The 16,875-nt window shown below is 51.2% G+C and overlaps 6 protein-coding genes across 7 annotated transcripts; 3 read left to right on the top strand and 3 right to left on the bottom strand.

Annotated features, from left to right (window-relative positions):
• Positions 1 to 300: 300 nt before the first annotated feature.
• On the top strand, positions 301 to 3,125 carry PPTG_12249 (DNA repair protein (mre11)). The gene has a single exon (XM_008907969.1). The coding sequence runs from the start codon at positions 337 to 339 to the stop codon at positions 2,959 to 2,961; it is 2,625 nt and encodes an 874-aa protein (XP_008906217.1). The 5' UTR covers positions 301 to 336; the 3' UTR covers positions 2,962 to 3,125.
• On the bottom strand, positions 2,498 to 5,100 carry PPTG_12248. 2 transcript variants are annotated; one of them, XM_008907967.1, is made up of 3 exons: positions 4,911 to 5,100; positions 3,716 to 4,570; positions 2,498 to 3,650 (listed from the first exon to the last, which is right to left on the bottom strand). In XM_008907967.1, the coding sequence occupies exons 1-3, from the start codon at positions 5,037 to 5,039 to the stop codon at positions 3,210 to 3,212; spliced, it is 1,425 nt and encodes a 474-aa protein (XP_008906215.1). In that variant the 5' UTR covers positions 5,040 to 5,100; the 3' UTR covers positions 2,498 to 3,209. The 2 variants fall into 2 exon arrangements, with proteins under 2 accessions (XP_008906215.1, XP_008906216.1); XM_008907968.1 differs by having other exon boundaries at positions 3,716 to 5,100.
• A 964-nt stretch (positions 5,101 to 6,064) lies between these two features.
• PPTG_12247 (hypothetical protein) lies at positions 6,065 to 8,615 on the top strand. The gene has a single exon (XM_008907966.1). It carries the CDS (start codon positions 6,382 to 6,384, stop codon positions 8,497 to 8,499), a length of 2,118 nt encoding a protein of 705 aa, XP_008906214.1. The 5' UTR covers positions 6,065 to 6,381; the 3' UTR covers positions 8,500 to 8,615.
• A 319-nt stretch (positions 8,616 to 8,934) lies between these two features.
• PPTG_12246 (hypothetical protein) lies at positions 8,935 to 10,423 on the top strand. The gene has a single exon (XM_008907965.1). The coding sequence runs from the start codon at positions 9,103 to 9,105 to the stop codon at positions 10,375 to 10,377; it is 1,275 nt and encodes a 424-aa protein (XP_008906213.1). The 5' UTR covers positions 8,935 to 9,102; the 3' UTR covers positions 10,378 to 10,423.
• On the bottom strand, positions 10,146 to 13,808 carry PPTG_12245 (hypothetical protein). The gene has a single exon (XM_008907964.1). It carries the CDS (start codon positions 13,769 to 13,771, stop codon positions 10,427 to 10,429), a length of 3,345 nt encoding a protein of 1,114 aa, XP_008906212.1. The 5' UTR covers positions 13,772 to 13,808; the 3' UTR covers positions 10,146 to 10,426.
• A 239-nt stretch (positions 13,809 to 14,047) lies between these two features.
• PPTG_23018 (hypothetical protein) lies at positions 14,048 to 15,820 on the bottom strand (the record flags this gene model as incomplete). The annotated part of the gene is made up of 1 exon (XM_008907963.1): positions 14,048 to 15,820. The coding sequence occupies one exon, from the start codon at positions 15,818 to 15,820 to the stop codon at positions 14,048 to 14,050; it is 1,773 nt and encodes a 590-aa protein (XP_008906211.1).
• Between the last annotated feature and the right edge of the window lie 1,055 nt (positions 15,821 to 16,875).

Below are 16,875 nucleotides of genomic sequence, written 5' to 3'. Positions count from 1 at the left end.
GTCATTATTTTTGCAATAGGGTTAATTTTCATTTTCGGCCAATGAGATCATTTGCGGTCCCTTTTGATAAATTTGTCCAAAGTTGTAACCCCATATTGAGTAGCGGTGGGCTACTCAATTTGAGGAACCATAAAACCGGCGGAGATGAGGCAATCCCCAATTAACACACATGTAGTTAAGGCTGAGAAGGGAATAGAATTAAGGCGCGGCAGAATTTCTGAAAAGCACTATAATAGTTGCTCAAATTATTGTTTTGAAAACTACAAATAAATAATAATTTTCAAAAAAAAATCGATTTTGTCGAAGGTTCGAGTCAAATTCCATTTTGTTTGCTTGATGTCGCAGTCTCAGGCGATAGAGGACGGTCAGCATGAGGCCGACACGCTGCGTGTGTTGCTATCCACAGATAACCACCTAGGCTATGCTGAGAAGGACCCGGTGCGCGGCAATGACTCGTTCCGCTCGTTCCGTGAAATCCTACAGTTAGCACAGCGCGAGAAGGTGGATCTGCTGCTACTGGGCGGCGATCTGTTCCACGAGAACAAGCCGAGTCGCCGCACGTTGTACGAAACTATGCGAGTGCTACGTACTCACTGCATGGGAGATGGAGCCGTTAACTTTCAAGTGGTGAGTGACCAGAGTGTCAACTTTCCTAACTTTGGGGTTGTGAACTTTGAGGACCCCAACTACAACGTTGAGCTGCCCATCTTCAGTATCCATGGCAACCACGACGACCCAGCACGAGAAGGAGGTGGAGACGCCACGCAGTCTCTAGCGGCGCTGGATCTCATGAGTGCTGCCAACTTGATTAATTACTTTGGTAAAAGTGAGAAAGTGGATGCGGTCGAGGTGTTCCCGGTGCTGCTCACCAAGGGAAATACTAGAGTGGCCATCTATGGTTTAGGTAATATGAGAGATGAGAGGCTGAACAGAATGTTCGCACAGGGGAAAGTGGCGTTCAGAAGACCAGCAGAACAAGCGGAAGATTGGTTCAGTATCTTCGTGGTGCACCAGAACCGAGACGATAAAGGACGAGGAAACAAGAACTGCGTCCCGGAGAGTGTGATCCCGGATTTCATTGATCTTGTAGTGTGGGGACATGAACACGAGTGCCAAATTAACGTCCAAGAGAGTTTGAAGGGGGATTTTTTCATTACGCAGCCCGGATCGTCGGTAGCGACGTCGCTGGTGGAAGGAGAGGCCAAGCCGAAACAAGTTGCAGTGGCGGAAATTAATGGTCAGAGATTCCGCATGACGAACTTCGACCTGCATACAGTACGTCTTTTTAAGATGGGTGAGGTGATTTTGAGCGAGATTGAGGAGTTGGAGCCGACCGACCCTGATGTGGCAGAACGTATTGGAGAGTACTTAGAAGGCAGAGTGGTTGAGTTACTGCATGAGGCTGAGCTAGAACAGCAGGAGAGACGGAGAGAGCGTGCGTTGGAACGTGAGCAAAGACAGCACGAGAGTCCGTTCCCGCTGCCAGAGGTCGGAAATGAAGAGGAAGAAAAGGAATTGGTGCTGATCCGATTGCGCGTGGAACACACGGGCTTCCCTGTGCTGGTAAATCAACGTTTCGGTGCGAAATTTGTGGGAAAGGTGGCCAATCCCAATGATATTTTGCTGTTCTACCGACGGAAGAAAGATCGTATCAATGCTTCCGACAAGAAGGCCAGCATGGAGCTGGAGAAGTCGCTGCTGGGACGTCCAGTGCGGCCAACACCGCTAGCATCGGTGACAATTGAAGATATATTAAGCAAGCAATTGAGTGTACCCGAACGAAAGCTGACACTGCTGCCAGAAGCTCAACTGGGAATCGCGCTGGAAAAATTCACGCTGAAGAACAACTCGTCGGCTATTCAGGAATTCGTGGACAGTGTGCTCGATGAGACTCAACGTGAATTGAGCTCCAAGAGTGACGCCAAGTCGACGCAGGATATCCTCAGCGTTGTTGGGAAGAAGAAAGAGCAAACTGATGCGTTACACGCACTCCAAAAAGAAGAAGAAGCAGAATTTGACAAAACCGAGCCTGGAAGCAGTCTATCTGCCGACGGGTTCCAGTCCCGACGGACAACTCAAAGCACTGAGGCCTCGACGAAGTCTCCAAATCGCTTCGGCACACCGAGATCTTCACAAACGAAGAAAGCAGCATCAAAGAAAAAATCTGTTAGGAAATCTGTTTTCTCAGATCTGGAAGAAGGCAGTGATGAAAGTCCACGTAAGAAGAAACCACCGACCGCTCGTAAGGCTCCAGCTCGTTCAGCAAGAAGCAAGGCACGGAGAGCTTCACTTTCTGATGATGATGACTTTACTGCTGAAGATGACGGCGACGAAGACTTTAAGATGGAAGAGGATGGAGAGGAGGAGGAGGAGATGACTCCACGGCCGTCCGCGAAACCACGAGGGAGAGCGTCAGCACGAACTGCAAAAGCAAAGAAGTCCCCGCCCACTCGAAAGCGCTTACGCAAAAGTAATGATTTTGATGAAGATGATGATGACGACGACTTTGCTCCCTCTTCTAGCAAGCGTGTAGCTGCTTCGACCAAGCGTTCAGCTCCCCGTGACTCACAAGCAAGTGAGGTGCTCGATTTGTGCTCAGACTCTGAAAACGAAAAGCCAGCACCTAAAAAGCGAGCGAGGCCCACTAAGACCACGATTTCCCAGCAACACAAGATCGACAATTTGTTCAAGAAGCAACAGCAGAAGAACGACGAAATTGATGATGTCGAAGAGGATCAGCAGTTCACGCAACTTGCAGACGCTCGTGGTCAAGATATCGTTGATCCATCGCAATCTCAGTCCCAGTCCCAGTCACAGATGTCTCAAGCTCGTGCAGGAGGTTCAACGCGACGCAAACTGCCCTTGTCAATGGTGGCAGCCTCCCAGTCGCAGTCTCAAGAACCGAAGCGTGGAGCCGCCGCATCTGCTGCCCGTAAAGGTTGGGGTCGTTCTCGTCGTTAACATAAGCGACGAAAGATTATGAGACTAAATGGGAAAATCCTAGCCGAGAGCAGCCCTTTATTTCACCTTATGTTGCGCGAGTTGCTGGTGGCAGGACAAGCCATTGCCACTCTTGTAACTTCGGTTTACTGTGGTCACAAGTAACGTAGTCCACCCATTGAAGCTTGCTTGGCTGGTGTCTCGGCTTGACCAGCTTGGTTGTCCTCTAATAGGTGCCAATCGCGCGATCAAAGGAGCTGGATCTCCATTTATTCCGTGCTCTCCAGCAGTTCCTTGGGCGGAGTCTTGGGTAGGCTCGAGTTCAGCTCCTCATCCTTGGCAGGGTCCTGTCGCACCCACGTCTTGTTCTGGAAGCGCGGACGCATCTGCGATGAATAGTACGGGTTGCGTGGCGCAAAGGCTGGTGCTCCAGCGTTCAAGCCGGCGTTTTGTGAAGCACCACTCGCCTCATTACCTGTAGTATCCGACTCTGGCTTGTCTTCGTTGGTTTTTGCTTCCTCTGTCTTCGCGACGTTCGGGTTAACCCACTTGCGGTTCTGGAATGGTCGTGCACCGCGAGGACCGTTCTGCATCGGTCGAGGGTAGCCGCGGCCACCATACGGCGGCATACCTTGAGGCGGAAAGCCCATCGCGTACGGGTTCATAGGTCCAAAGCCTGGTGGAGGGTAGAACATCGGGCCTCCATACGGCTGATAAAAAAAGCACAGATCATTAGAATAACACGCTAACACAAGGTAAGTAACATATCACATACCGGAGGATAGCCGCCGTAGCCCATCGGGCCGCCCTGGAAGCCCATCGGCGGGCCCATACCTTGGCCATAGCCTTGCTTTCCTTTAAAGTCATCCTTCTCGTCCGACGGCGGCAAAGGTGGCGCCACGTCGCGGTTACTTCTGCGCTTTTCATTGCGGCCGTCGCCTTCCATGTCATGGTCTCGGTCGTTTCTCCGGTTACCACGTCCTCCGCTGTGCTGCTTCTCTTCACGGTCACGATCACCACGTCGCTTCTTGTGGGAGCCAATGGAGTCACGAGCGTCCAACTCAGCCTGGTCAACATTAATCGGGGGTCCTAGTCGCTTTGACAACAGACTGCTCCCTTCTCTGCCTCCATCCCGCTCGTTTGCTCTCCGCTTGGTTCCTGTCGTTTTCGCTTCATCACGTTGATGGCGATCCTCCTTTCCTGACGACGTTGGAGATTTCTTGGCTGCTGGTTTCTTCTCCACGATACCAAACCGCTGAGCTCGTCGAGCGATCACATCGTCCATCTCGGTCTTCGATGGGTTCAAAGAGCGGATCGTGCCTCGATTTCCACTGAGCGACACCAACTTCTTGGGCGGTTCGGACGAGGAAGAAGATAACCCCTTCAAAATGATAACGCGTTTGGGCGGGGCAGTCTCCTCCTTCTGCTCCTCTTGTACCGGAGCTTCTTCTGCCTGAGGCCGGGAGACCTCCTTGGCCGGAGTATCGTGAGCTCGGGCCTCAAAAGTAGGCAGCAATTGACTGAGCCAAGCCACGAACTGCTCGGCTGACTCGTCACCGATAAAGTCCACGAGGTCGTGGGCGATCTGCTCCATGTTTTTCTTGTTGCCCACCATGACGATCACGTATTCCTGTAGTCGTCGTCGTCATAATACAATACACAAGGGACGTCATGCCTCTGGTCTCTTTTCGTCTGGGGTGGCGCTACCTCGTACTCCTAATTGGGGGTCCAGTTTAAACCCTCTTTTAGCGTCTTTTCACAAGCATACAAAGCTCCATATACAGAGACGGATGAAGGCAAGCCACTTAATCCGTCCGTCCCTCTGGCCCAGCGCCGCCACCTCCCGTCGCCTCGCCGATATTTGGACTCTAAAACGCAGTGGAGTTCGCTATCTAGAGGCAGGAAAGAAGGCGCAAAAGGAACGCCACCCCCCACACTAATTATTAGTCTAAACTCGGTATCGTACGCACCGCCATGACGTTGTCCACCTCGACACCAAGCATCTCTGTCAGCTTCTCGCGCGTCTTGCTCGAGATCTCTTCTTTCCACGCGGCCGTTAGCGCCAGAGGGAACACGTAGCTCTTGAGATACGACGCCATCTTAGCCTTGATCACTTGAGACTCTGCCACTGAGTCCAACAAAGATTGTGAGAGTACCGTGGGTTACAGCACAATACAGTAGCTGACTCAATAGTATGAGGCTCTGTCGAGAAACCCCGTTAGTGTGACGTGATCCACCGTCGAAGAATGACATGGATACAAAAGGCAACCTGGAGACTGTATCAACATCCAGTCTTACAATTGCCAGGTCTCTTTGAACGGTTTGGATCCAGGACGTGCCACGCTGCCGATCGGCCACGAATGAGTACTGCAACTAGTGGTGCTCCATATCGGCCTGTGTGCGAGCTACGATTCTTGTAAAACAGCCGACGTTGACGGCCATTCCTTCGAGTGGAAATCAACGCCACCATGCACTGCGTCGCCGTCTCGTGTGCAGTTCTGTTGTGGTCGGCTACACTTAGTGTTAGTTCCAACTTCGCTAGCTGCATTGGTGATAATGGCTTTTGATGCTGGTTTGTTGGTATGAAAATACATCGATGCTGGTACTCTTGCTACTCTACATGCTCACCGATGTTGAAGTGAAAATGGTCACTTTATCCTGAGCATGGCTTGTCCACGCGCTGCAACTTTCGTTTAAACTTGAACGCATAAGCGGCGTTGATACATGGTAGTACTATGATGGTAGTACTCTGCGCGTTTATCATTTGAACTCACGCTTTCTTACTTTAAGAAAATAAGGTGCTCAAACTAAAAAATAATATGGAAGTCTGACGTAGCTTGTTCGCGTAGGCCGCAACTCAAGCTGCAAAAAATCTTCATGCGTTGGTAAACACCACGGCGATGCTTCCGACACGTACGCAGGCAACAATTTTCATGCTCCCACACTGCGGAAACTCCGCGATCCGGATATCAAAAGCAGCAAATTAATTAGCTAAAAAGTCTTCCAAACAGCAAAAAATCGCGTGTTTGTTGTGAAATAATCGAAAATAGATGTCGCCCTTTGAGCGGATGGAACAGCGCGCATTACGACCATTAGCTGTTGGTGTATCTCACTCATGGAGTGAGACCTTCAGACTGAAGGTCTGCGAACACTGAAGTTCAGTGTTCGCAGTGCCATCAACCGCAGAAGCGATCGCGATGCCGTTCCGCATGTGGAATCGATCGAGAGTCAGATGCCTTTCGGATTTATCATCGGATCTGTATTGCCCATGCTTTGCCCACTTCGACGAGGAGCTCCCGATTCTCGGGTCTCTTGCTTTGACTATCGATCTTCCCACCCTGGCCCTGCCCTGCTCTCTGTCTTTGCTGTTGAGGCGATGGTGCCGCGCTCGCTCTCATTGCAATTTTGGCCTTGCAAGCTGACGTCCCCCTACTGCCGGTCATGTCCGCGTCCTCGGACATCTGCGGCATCGACGTGCAGGCGCTGTATCTGAATGACCCGGGCAACAAGAAGGAGCCGGTCGGGTACGTCTTGTGCTCGGAAATGGGCAATACGTGCATGAAAAACGGCTGCAGTTGTCGTAGCGCCGCGAACGCAGAAGTGAACGGCACAACCAAGTACTTTGGTGTCTGCGTGGTTCTTCAGAAAGGAAAGGACTGTGTCACGAGTGGAGACGACTATCTCACTTGTGCAGTTAGTTCGGAGACTTCAGGTAATACCGTCACGGAGTCACAGAACGAGTCGAGCGTTACGAGGAGCAGCACGAACACTCAGGCGACGACAGAGAGCAACGCGACGCCGTCTGCTAGTACCAATTCCAGTTCCAGTGGCGCCGACACTACTGTAGCAGTGAAGAGCACTGCTGCTTCCTCCGACTCCATGAGCACGACTGTGATGATTGTCATCATCGTCGTCGCGGTTGTTTTCGTGGCGCTGGTCTCGTGGGTCGTACGTTCCTATTGCATGCGTCGTTCCGCAGCAGAGGGCAAACTTGCATCTAGACGGAATCGCAGCCACCGCAGCACCAACTTCGAGGCGACGTCACCGACCAATATGACGGGCAGGTCGTCTACTACGCCATCATTCCCGGCGTTCGACCGACGCACGCGTGCGATGCAGTCACCGACCACGAATTCTGGTAGGAGTGGAGGGGGCCGGAGCGGACGAAACACTCCGCGCTCCCGAGAAACGAACTCTAGTCGCGGCCGAAGAAACCAGGACATTGACGCGCAATTTGCCCCGGGCGGTCCCCGTGACATCACCCGCGAGCCGGCGTCTGGCCGTGGACGGCGAAAACAGGAATCGGATGCGCCGTTCCCACCGCTCGGGGGCCCACGACGCGAGCCGACTTCAGGCCGTGGACGACGTAACCCGGACAATGAAGGGCCCTTTCCACCGCTCGGCGGCCCACGCCGGGAGCCGACTTCAGGTCGTGGACGACGAAACCCTGACAACGACGCCCCGTTCCCTCCTCTCGGAGGCCCAAGGCGTGAGCCGACTTCGGGTCGCGGCAGGAAAAACACTGACATTGACGCCCAGTTTGCTCCGAACGGACCCCGTGGATTTAGAGAACCAGGACGTGAGCCCACTTCAGGACGTGGCCGTCGAGACAATGGATACCAGGCAGAACCAGCCATGCGGACTCCGCCGCGCGAACAGCAAAGAGCAAAGCAGCATGCGTCTCCGAAGCAGGCGGCTAGGCCAGCTTCGAACAACGGAGCGGAGCCGTCGGGCGGCACTGTGTACACTGGCCGCAACACGTACGAACGGGTTGCGCAGTTTGCTCAGCTAGCAGCGTTTGAGGCTCCACCTCCGCCACCTCCTAGACCACAAAAGCCGATTAAGCCGGTGCCCGTGTCGGACCCAGTTCCCAAGAATGCTCGAGCTCCACCTCCACCGCGTCCCCCAGCACCGAAGCGCCCGGCCTTCCACATTCCCGACGACCCGTTACCTACAGACTACGACATTCTGTCCCCCAAGACGGCCAGGTCGCTGGCACCGTCCGTCGCGTCATCGGCGACAACTGTAGTTGCACCAGGACGCAATCGCCCGACTCCTCTTCAACAGAATCGACGACCGCAGTATACGAACGCTGCGCCGTCATATTATCAGTCGGGCTACAGTCGCGACGACAACAACTATGCTGAAAGCACTGGCTTCGACGACAGCAGGTTCGATGAGAGCAAATACGATGAAAGCAATTATGGCGACAGTCGCTACGATGAAAGCAGCTACGAAAGCAACAAGTTTAAGGGTACAAACAACTACGACGACTCGTTTGTGAGCGAAGTGAGCTCAATGGCGTGGTCGGGGGCGTCGGGATTAAGCGACGACAGCTACTACCATGCAGCGCCGAGCAACACGGCTCGCATTCCCGTCATTGAGGCGCCTCGTGACGATGACGACGACCACAGTGAAGACGGCTATTCCGACTGGGGTCACTCGACACAGCATTCCTCCGATGCGTTCCGAAGCACAGCAGGCTCGGACGCGTCCTTCTTCTCCGTGAACTCGGACTTCGCGGACTCAAAAAACGTCTTCAAAGAGCGCGAGTTCTAGACCCGCCAATGATGTCTGTCCGAACGAGGGGCAGATAGCAGACGAGCAAAGTAGATCTGTGGATATTGTTAACAGTGGGGGTGACCTAGTAAATAAAAGTAACGTGTTGTCATCCATCGGTGCCTCCGCACTCGCACTCTTGACCACGCAGCCTTGCTTGGGTCAGACGGCATTCGGTCAATTAGGCGATGATCGCACAATTTGGCAAGCCTTATTGCCATTCCGCCATGCGGTTGGTAACTTGGTCCGTCTTACTAGAAGGAGACAGAGTGTAACAAAACAGTCACGAAAAGGCTACATGTTCAGTGCGAGTGGATACTGCCCCCCCAGCGTTAGCAATTCTTTACGTGGCTCGGATTAAGAGGAGGCGGCTTGGGCTACTTCCGTGCGCTGTACGCTTCGTCTTGTGTCATCGATTCTGCTTCGATACTTTCCACGTTCTGTGGGATATGAGAGCTCTAGACGCATGACTGCTCCTTCTAGCAAGTAGAAAAGATTTTTCAAAGCGGTGGACAGGTATGGTGCGGGTCTGCCAGTTTCACATTTCCTTATTCGCGCTTGGAGCAGGACCCAGTGGTCTTGTAGTACAATACTCCTGTTACGATGGTTTCTACCACTTCAAATTCCTCCACCGGCATCGTTGAAGCCGTGTCAGTGGATACCGTCTTGCTATCGGGCAGCTTCAACTCGAATGATTCGCCAACTCACGCAGGGTCAGACTCCAGCGTTACCAAGCCTAGCGAATCCACTGTTGCGAGCACACCGCTGCTGGTTGGTATCATCGCTGCTTCGGTGATCGTCGTCGTGGTTGTTCTCCTCGTTATCCGTTCCCGACGTTGTCGATACGAAGCAAAGTTATTCTCACCCAGCAGTTCGACGTTCCAGGGGGTGACTTCGACGACGACATCAGAACAAACGTCGAATACCCTCGGAGCAAGCTCAGCGTCGACGGTCGTATCATCTCCGCGACCGCCTCTCATGGAGACGTTTAAGTTGTCGAGAATGTCAGCAAAAGATCAGTCTGGTGACCAAGTTTCCATTGATATTCAGGACGCGTCGATGAATGGACTACCATCCACTAGGGGTACACAAGCCTCTCGAACGACGAGCTTGATCAGTGTTCGGTCGGTATTTTCAGCGTCTTTCCTGATGCGTGGCGGATTAGGTTCGTCATTACCGAGTCTCTCGGTCTTCAGAGCTTCACGTGCAAGTCGATCCAGTGAAACAAACAGGAGTACAATGGACACCCGTGCATCGACGACCTCCTACGCACAAACGGCAGCAACAGCTTCCGATTTGAGTACTACAATTCCTATTGATCAAAGACAAGGTGACGCTTGGAGAGATCTATCGGACACGTGCTGGTCCATTGGTCCAGGAAGCGACAGTGAGACGGAGAGTGAGCGATTCATGCTGCCTATAGCAACACGTTCCAAAGCGTATAGTGGGGCTATGATACTCAATCGAGGTCGGTTGTCAACGCTTTCCGACAGAACTGCTGAGTTCGAGGAGGAAACTGCTGAAAAGGACCAGAACGTCAACTCCCTGGACGATTCCTCTCGTCGACGAGATCTCGCTATGAGTGCTCTGGACGACTTGTCTCCTCGAAGAGAACGGGGTATCAGTCAATTCGATGACTCCTCCATTTGTCGGGTACGTGGACTCAGCACTCTTGATAGTCGAAAGAAGGCCAACTCAGTCGCTGAGACCGACACAAACCAGTCATGTAGCTCGTATTTCTCGGTTGACTCCGACTACATGTATTATGGTGAAACCATTAAGGACTGTAACTCCATCTTCTTTTACGACAGTGACAGTGACTGCAGTAGTAACAGTAGCAGTGACAGTGATGATAGCTTGCGAGAGGAAGAACTCTAGCAAGCTAGATGTAGCAACCATTTAATGTAAGTACGTGAATACTTGGACGCTATTGGCGTTGTCGTCTCCACTTCGGCAACACACGTGTTGCAATCAACTCCCAGCTCACACAGACAACCAGCTCTCCAACAAAGAGTCCAAGCAGCTTCCAGCGGAATGAAACGGGGATTGGTAAAAGCTGAAAGATATCGTTAACAGCATTCGAGCTGTCAAGTAGTAGCCAGAGATTCACCACGAGCTCTTCGATCAACACGATCGTGAAAATTCGATTCGAGTAGAACGGTAATCGAAACGGATTCTTCACGTTCAAAGCGACAGCCGCAACAATGTACTGCAAATGTACAAATAACCATACCACTGTGTCTTCGTAGGAGAACTGCATCTTCTCTAGATTGTACGCCTTGAAAACTGCACAGTTTGACCCAGCAGATACGTCACCATTCTTCATGTAGGCAAACCAATCGTTGATAGAGCAATACCATTCTTTCTCGCGAGTCATCAACACAAATGCCAGTGCAAAGAACACTGCAAAGATCGCAATATGACCGATGATAGATGCCACGACCTCCAGTGAAAACAATGTTCTCGGAGGTTTCTCGTTGGAGAGCGACTTCGACGGACTAGTATACAACATGCACACTGCTAAAGCAAGGACAATTGCAAGATCGTCCCAGAAATATTGCATATCCGAGAGCTGAATGTCGACGCCAGCCCAAACACCGATCTGCGCCAACACACTCGCCATGCCTAACTGGATGATCGGGTACAACACCATGTACTTGAAACCCAGAAACGACGTCGCTAAAGCACAGCGGCCTTCACGAATCAACACTGGTACATCGGTAATCGCCTTTGCTTTGCTAGTGAACGGAGCCACGATTGAAGCCTCTGCACTCGACAAGGCTAGACCCACATGCGCAGCCTTCAGTGCACCGCAGTCGTTCGTCCCGTCACCACACATTCCCACCACAAAGCCTAACGAGATGAGTTGCTCCACAATCCACGACTTTTGTTGTGGCCTCACGCGTGCGAATACTGGGGTTTGCTGAATGATCTTGTGTACAGTGTCCGTGCCGTAGTCATACTGCAACTTGTCGAGCGCAGCACCCGTGATGGCCAGATCATACTCAGCCAGCACGATATTCATGTTGTTTAAATTGAAACTCGACCATTGACCGACGTCCGACTTCTTCACATCGTCGACGGACATGAACACGGTACTACCAGTATGTTCATCGACGTCAACTACGGCCATTTTGCTCTTCATTTTCATCTCCAACTCTCGACAAGCGTGAACAGCAGTCAACGCGTTATCACCTGTAATTACTCGGACGTCGATATCTGCAACGTACAACGCGTCAAGCATACGCTTCGCCTCGGGTTTCAGCTCGTTCTTGAACAGAGCGAGACCTTCAAACTTCACCGCCCTCTCCACTTCTTCACGGTTGTTCACATTAATGGGAATATTTGAATCCAGTTCCTTCATTCCAAAACCAATGCAGTAATATCCGTCGGATGAGTAGGATAATGTTTTTTGCTTGAGATCAGGTGGAGTCGTGACGGAGATGGCACTCATTGCCTCCGGTGAGCCTTTGACAAAGACAAATCTTTTACTGGTCGCTATTTCTTCGACGACAACGCTAGATCGTTGGTATGCGGCGTCGAAGGCGAATTGCTTGATGATGCCGTATCTGGTAGCTTTCAGATCTGTAGAGGTCACAATTGCACTGTACCCAGCATTTGAAGAATCTGGACAACAATCCATAGAGTAGTGTGTCGCCTTAAACATTTCTATCTCAAGTGGGTACCCGTGAACAACACCGCGATGCTGTGATAACCCATGACATGTCGCCATAGCTAAACGAATTCCAGACATGATCTCAAGTGAATGTGTTGTGTCTAACACTTGCTCTGTGGATGAAATGTGATTTGTCAAAACGACTCCAACAAAGCTAAGATGTTCTTTGGTAAGCGTTCCGGTTTTATCAAAGCAGAAACACGAGAGTTGTCCGCACGAATTTACACGTTGAGAATCGATACAGAAGATCCCTCGTTGGTGAAGTCGGTGCATCGAGAATCCGATGCCAGAGGTAAGAACAAGCGGCAGAGCGGGAGGAACGGCCACTGTAATAAGGCTCAACGAAGTAACCAGAGTTGCAACAAATGGAGTTCCTACGTGAAATCCAGCCACAAGCTGCTTGATAAACGCTGCAATAGCGACAATCCAAAGTATAGCCAAGTACCGATAACTGTCTCGTTCAAACTCGAACGTGATCGGTTTTGGGAACAAGATACTGCGGAAGAGCTTGCCTTTCCCGGTGGAAAACCCTGTGTTGATCACCACACCCTTGCACACTTTATCGTTGTTGAATACTCGAGTGACGGTAGACCCAGTATGCAAAAATGAGGCTTTGAACTTCTCTCGAGCCATTATATCTGTGATCCAGTCTGTCCCAACTGCTGATTCCTTGTTGACAGGAATCGCCTCACCTGTGAGCGAAGCCTCATCAGCCGTGCAACCACCAGAAAGCAGTAAAATATCTGCACATACAGGACCCTCACTCACGAACGCGATGTCACCTGGAACCAGTTCAGTCTCATGCACTCTCAGCGTCCTCGAGCTTCTAAGGACCTCGAAATGCCTGTCACTGAGCACTAAGCTTCGCAATCGATTGTTATTCGAGACTTCAGAGTATACCTCGTAACCCAACGAGGCTACAGACATCGACAGGATCACAATAGCGTATTTCGTGTAACTTTGGAGAAGCCAAATCACGATGCTAAATATTTGAAACACGTAAAATGGATGAGCGATCTTGATGAACAAAAGTTCCAGAACACTCGGCTTGTCAATAGTGATACGATTTGCTCCAAACAATTCGCGTCTTGTCTTGACGACGTGTTCATCCAGACCAGCGTCGGAGTGTTTCTGAAGCTTACTTAGCTTCTGTCGAATTGTAGCCAGGTATCGTCGAAATTCGCCGCGTTCGTAGTCGTACACGTACCGCTGTTTCTTGAACTCGAACCAAACCCACGGTACTTTGGTACGGTAGTCGCCGTTATCTGGTACTGGATGGTGCACCCGACACTCGACCCAGTGAGCTCGTACTCCGTCGCCATGAACGTGAATCAACATGACGTCTGCGTCGCTCAGTGATGAATACGGCAATGCCACTCGGGCAATACGCGTGAAGATCACGGGGTACCAGACAGAGATGATGAGTAGTGTACCACAGGATAGAAAAGACAGCAAACAGTAGACCGTCATGCGTAGATGGGAGAACGCAAAGGGAAGCATTTGTAAATGTTCATTGGGGGCATACACAAGCTGTACGCGTTGACCCGCTAGGTCATCTATCGGGACTAGCAGGTGCTCTCGCAGACTCTTCATCATACTGGACAGACCGAAGATATCGGCGCCGCTTCAATGTGACGGGGACCAATGGTCTCAGGCTAAGCAGGCTTCAAGGTATCATAGGAATGGTCACGTGACAGTATTCGCGACGGAGGTTTGCGGGAGTTTAAAGTTTCAAGCTTGAGGCTTTGGGGGGTTCTTGCGTCATTTACAGCAACTTCAACTCGTATTGAGTAATAAATGAAAGCTTCGTCACTTAACCAACACAAACTCATACAGTGCAGACTCTAACGATACTTTTACGTGGACAGTAAACTAGTTCTCGTGGTGTCGATGACCACCACTAAGACTCCCAGAACCTACACCGAAGTTCGATTCGAACGACAGGGCGATGCGGCTCGAAGTGGTTCCTAGCTCCGACGGATGAATGTGTTCGCTTGCTTCTGTATCACGTAATGCGAACTCAATGCTCGAGAGACTCGAAGCGAAGCTCCTAGTTGTGTTGGATACGACTAAGTTTGCCTCCTGGTCTGGGGAGTTTTCAGGCTCTAATGAGGGAACCGAGTCTCGTCCAGAACCCACACTATACGTTGCTGAAATCCTTCGGAATGAGTCACTTGAGATATCCTCCGACTCATACATGCGCTCACTTGGTGGATGTGCACTATCGGAGTTCATACTCGACGAGAAACTCACTTTTGTGTTGGATGTGTCGAATATTGGGTCGTGCGTGGGCAAAGGCAGATCCGACGAGGACGGGCCGTGCGAGATGTTGAACTGCAATTGTGAAGCTGGAGCGACATTAAGGTAGCTGTTATCCAAGCGCATCTCACCGTCGCTGGCCTTTACACTCTCCGTGCGAGCGTAGCTACCTGACATTTTTCCAGAGAACGACCGGTACTGTCGCCCCGAAGAGTAGCCAACAGGGGCGAGTAAGTCGTCGTTAGCACCGATCACGACGATCGAGGCCAGCACGGTGTTGTCGCTCGTGTCAACCAAGCCTGTTCGACCGCGTCTTCCTTTGCAGTACCTCTCATCTAGACTGCTCGTCGTCGGTGTGGCCAAGGAGGAATCGCTGTCGTCGATGGGTGTTTCAAGCTCCTTGTTCTTCCTGTCTTGATCCCTTCGCACTGCAACGAAGACTGCAATGCCAGCGACGGCAGCGATACCACAGAGAATGGTGATCATTGCTGTTAACCGCGTTCCAGACCAGTCGGAAGTGGGGGATGCCCCGTTGTTGGTATCGAATTCGTTCGACGATTCGTTGTCGGACGGACGGATGATGTTTTGCTCCGTCGAAGTGGCCGTGTTGGTTTGAGCAGGCTCTACCGTACCGACATCAGCAGGGACGACATTGTCTTCGCTCGTAGCCTGAGATCTCGATATTTCAGAGGATGGCGTCGGGATCTTCACCTCTATGTCACTTGATGCTGACGAGAGATTTGGCGCTGAGTTTGACCCGACCGAACTTGAAATATTGTAGCTGCTTGAGCTGCTACCATCAATGCGAGAACCTGAGCCAGTTTTCGATGAGATGGAGCTGGTTTCTTCGCTTACAGCATCACTGCTACCGACATCCGCGCTGGTGTCCATGCTTCCACTTGTGTCAATTGCTGCCAAAGACGAGCTCGATTCTGCGCTACCTTCATCTACGCTAGTATCGACGCTGGTGTTTGGCGCAGTTGTTGTAGGGGTTAAGCTCACATCTGCGCTAGCACCACTGCCGTTGGTGATGACTTCGGATATGTTACAGGAAGAGGAGTCGCCGACGTTGGTGCTAAACCCGTCGCAGGAGCTGGACCCACTAGAATCGTTCGTGCTCGCACAGAATTCTTGAACGGATGTGGCATTATTCGTACACGCCGTAGCATCTCCCGATCCGACGCACACGACCCAAGCGACTGTCACTCCAGCCACCGACGCTATTTTCTTCTCACGACACGAACAGATCTCGCAAAGTGCCGTGTCGGTTCCAGTGGCTTTGGTGCATTCCACGTAGCCACTTGGGAACATCATTTGAGGCTCAGTGGAATTGACAACGTATAGATTCTCCGCCGTGTAGCTACATGCACTCAGCGTTAGATCCATCGAAGGCACCGCAGCACAAAGCCGTACAAATACTGCGATAAATAGGCACCGAAAATGCATGATCGTCATGCTACTCAGACCAGGTTTGTGCGCGTAATGATCACGAGTGAAATTGTAAAGTGCTGGTGTTGAAGCCGCCCTTGGACCACCCTCAGCCAATATCAGAGACTTGATCAGCTGGAGCTTTTGCATCCTCTCCTCATGGTCGATCACTACGAACTTCAAAGTGGCAAGAGCGTTTCACCAGCTGGAGACTTAAGTCTCTCGCTAGCCGTCCGCGGTTGCCCCAGACACAGATGGCACATTGCGACTGTTGCCTGTCGCCGTCCACGCCACGCGATGAAGGCGAGGTGACCATGATCGCTTGGACTATTTTAGCATGTGTATATCAGTTTATGCTAGGCGGAATCGGAGCTCAGCCCTGAACACTAGTAAAAACTCAATTAGATTTTCTATCTATTTTCTGACCATCAGTTAACTAGAGCATGGCGACAAAAGCAGGAGAAGACACGCTATGACCTTCAGTACTGTCGTTGCGAGTTCTTCTGAAATGTAGAGGCTCATTCCCGTTACTTGACTTTTTGTCTCAAAATGGCCACTTTCTTCTCTGATCCACTTATCGAGAATGGCTACTTTACCGCAACAAAGAGCAGTACACTCGTATCAATCGAAATTGAGCTGTTCACCTTGTCATAAGACGTGGTATATCCTTGGGTGCAACTGATGTCGATCTCAACAACAACAAAAAACAGGCCGTTGTGAACGTGGTCGGTCTCATGGTAAAACAGGTGAGACTTTCACCTTAAACACTTGTCAAAAGGCCTTCATCCTGGAAAGCAAACCACCAATGACACGATTCCTGCCATCATCATGAAGACCTTACAGGACCACGTGCAAGTTCCAATCAACAACCCATATAGCCAATTGGTCTATCCTCCCAATGAGCCGCTGCGTTTGATACCCTTCACGTTTTCGTACTTTCAGTTGGCGCTGTACTCATGTTCATCTTTTCAATTTGGTACCCACTAATTTTCACCTACTTAGCTCGTACGCAG

This window comes from Phytophthora parasitica (genome assembly GCF_000247585.1).
Source record: "Phytophthora parasitica INRA-310 unplaced genomic scaffold supercont2.28, whole genome shotgun sequence".
In the NCBI taxonomy this organism is placed as follows: Eukaryota; Oomycota; class Peronosporomycetes; order Peronosporales; family Peronosporaceae; genus Phytophthora; species Phytophthora nicotianae.
The sequence above is the reverse complement of the archived record's forward strand: the minus strand, read 5'-3'. Positions and strand labels throughout refer to the sequence as shown.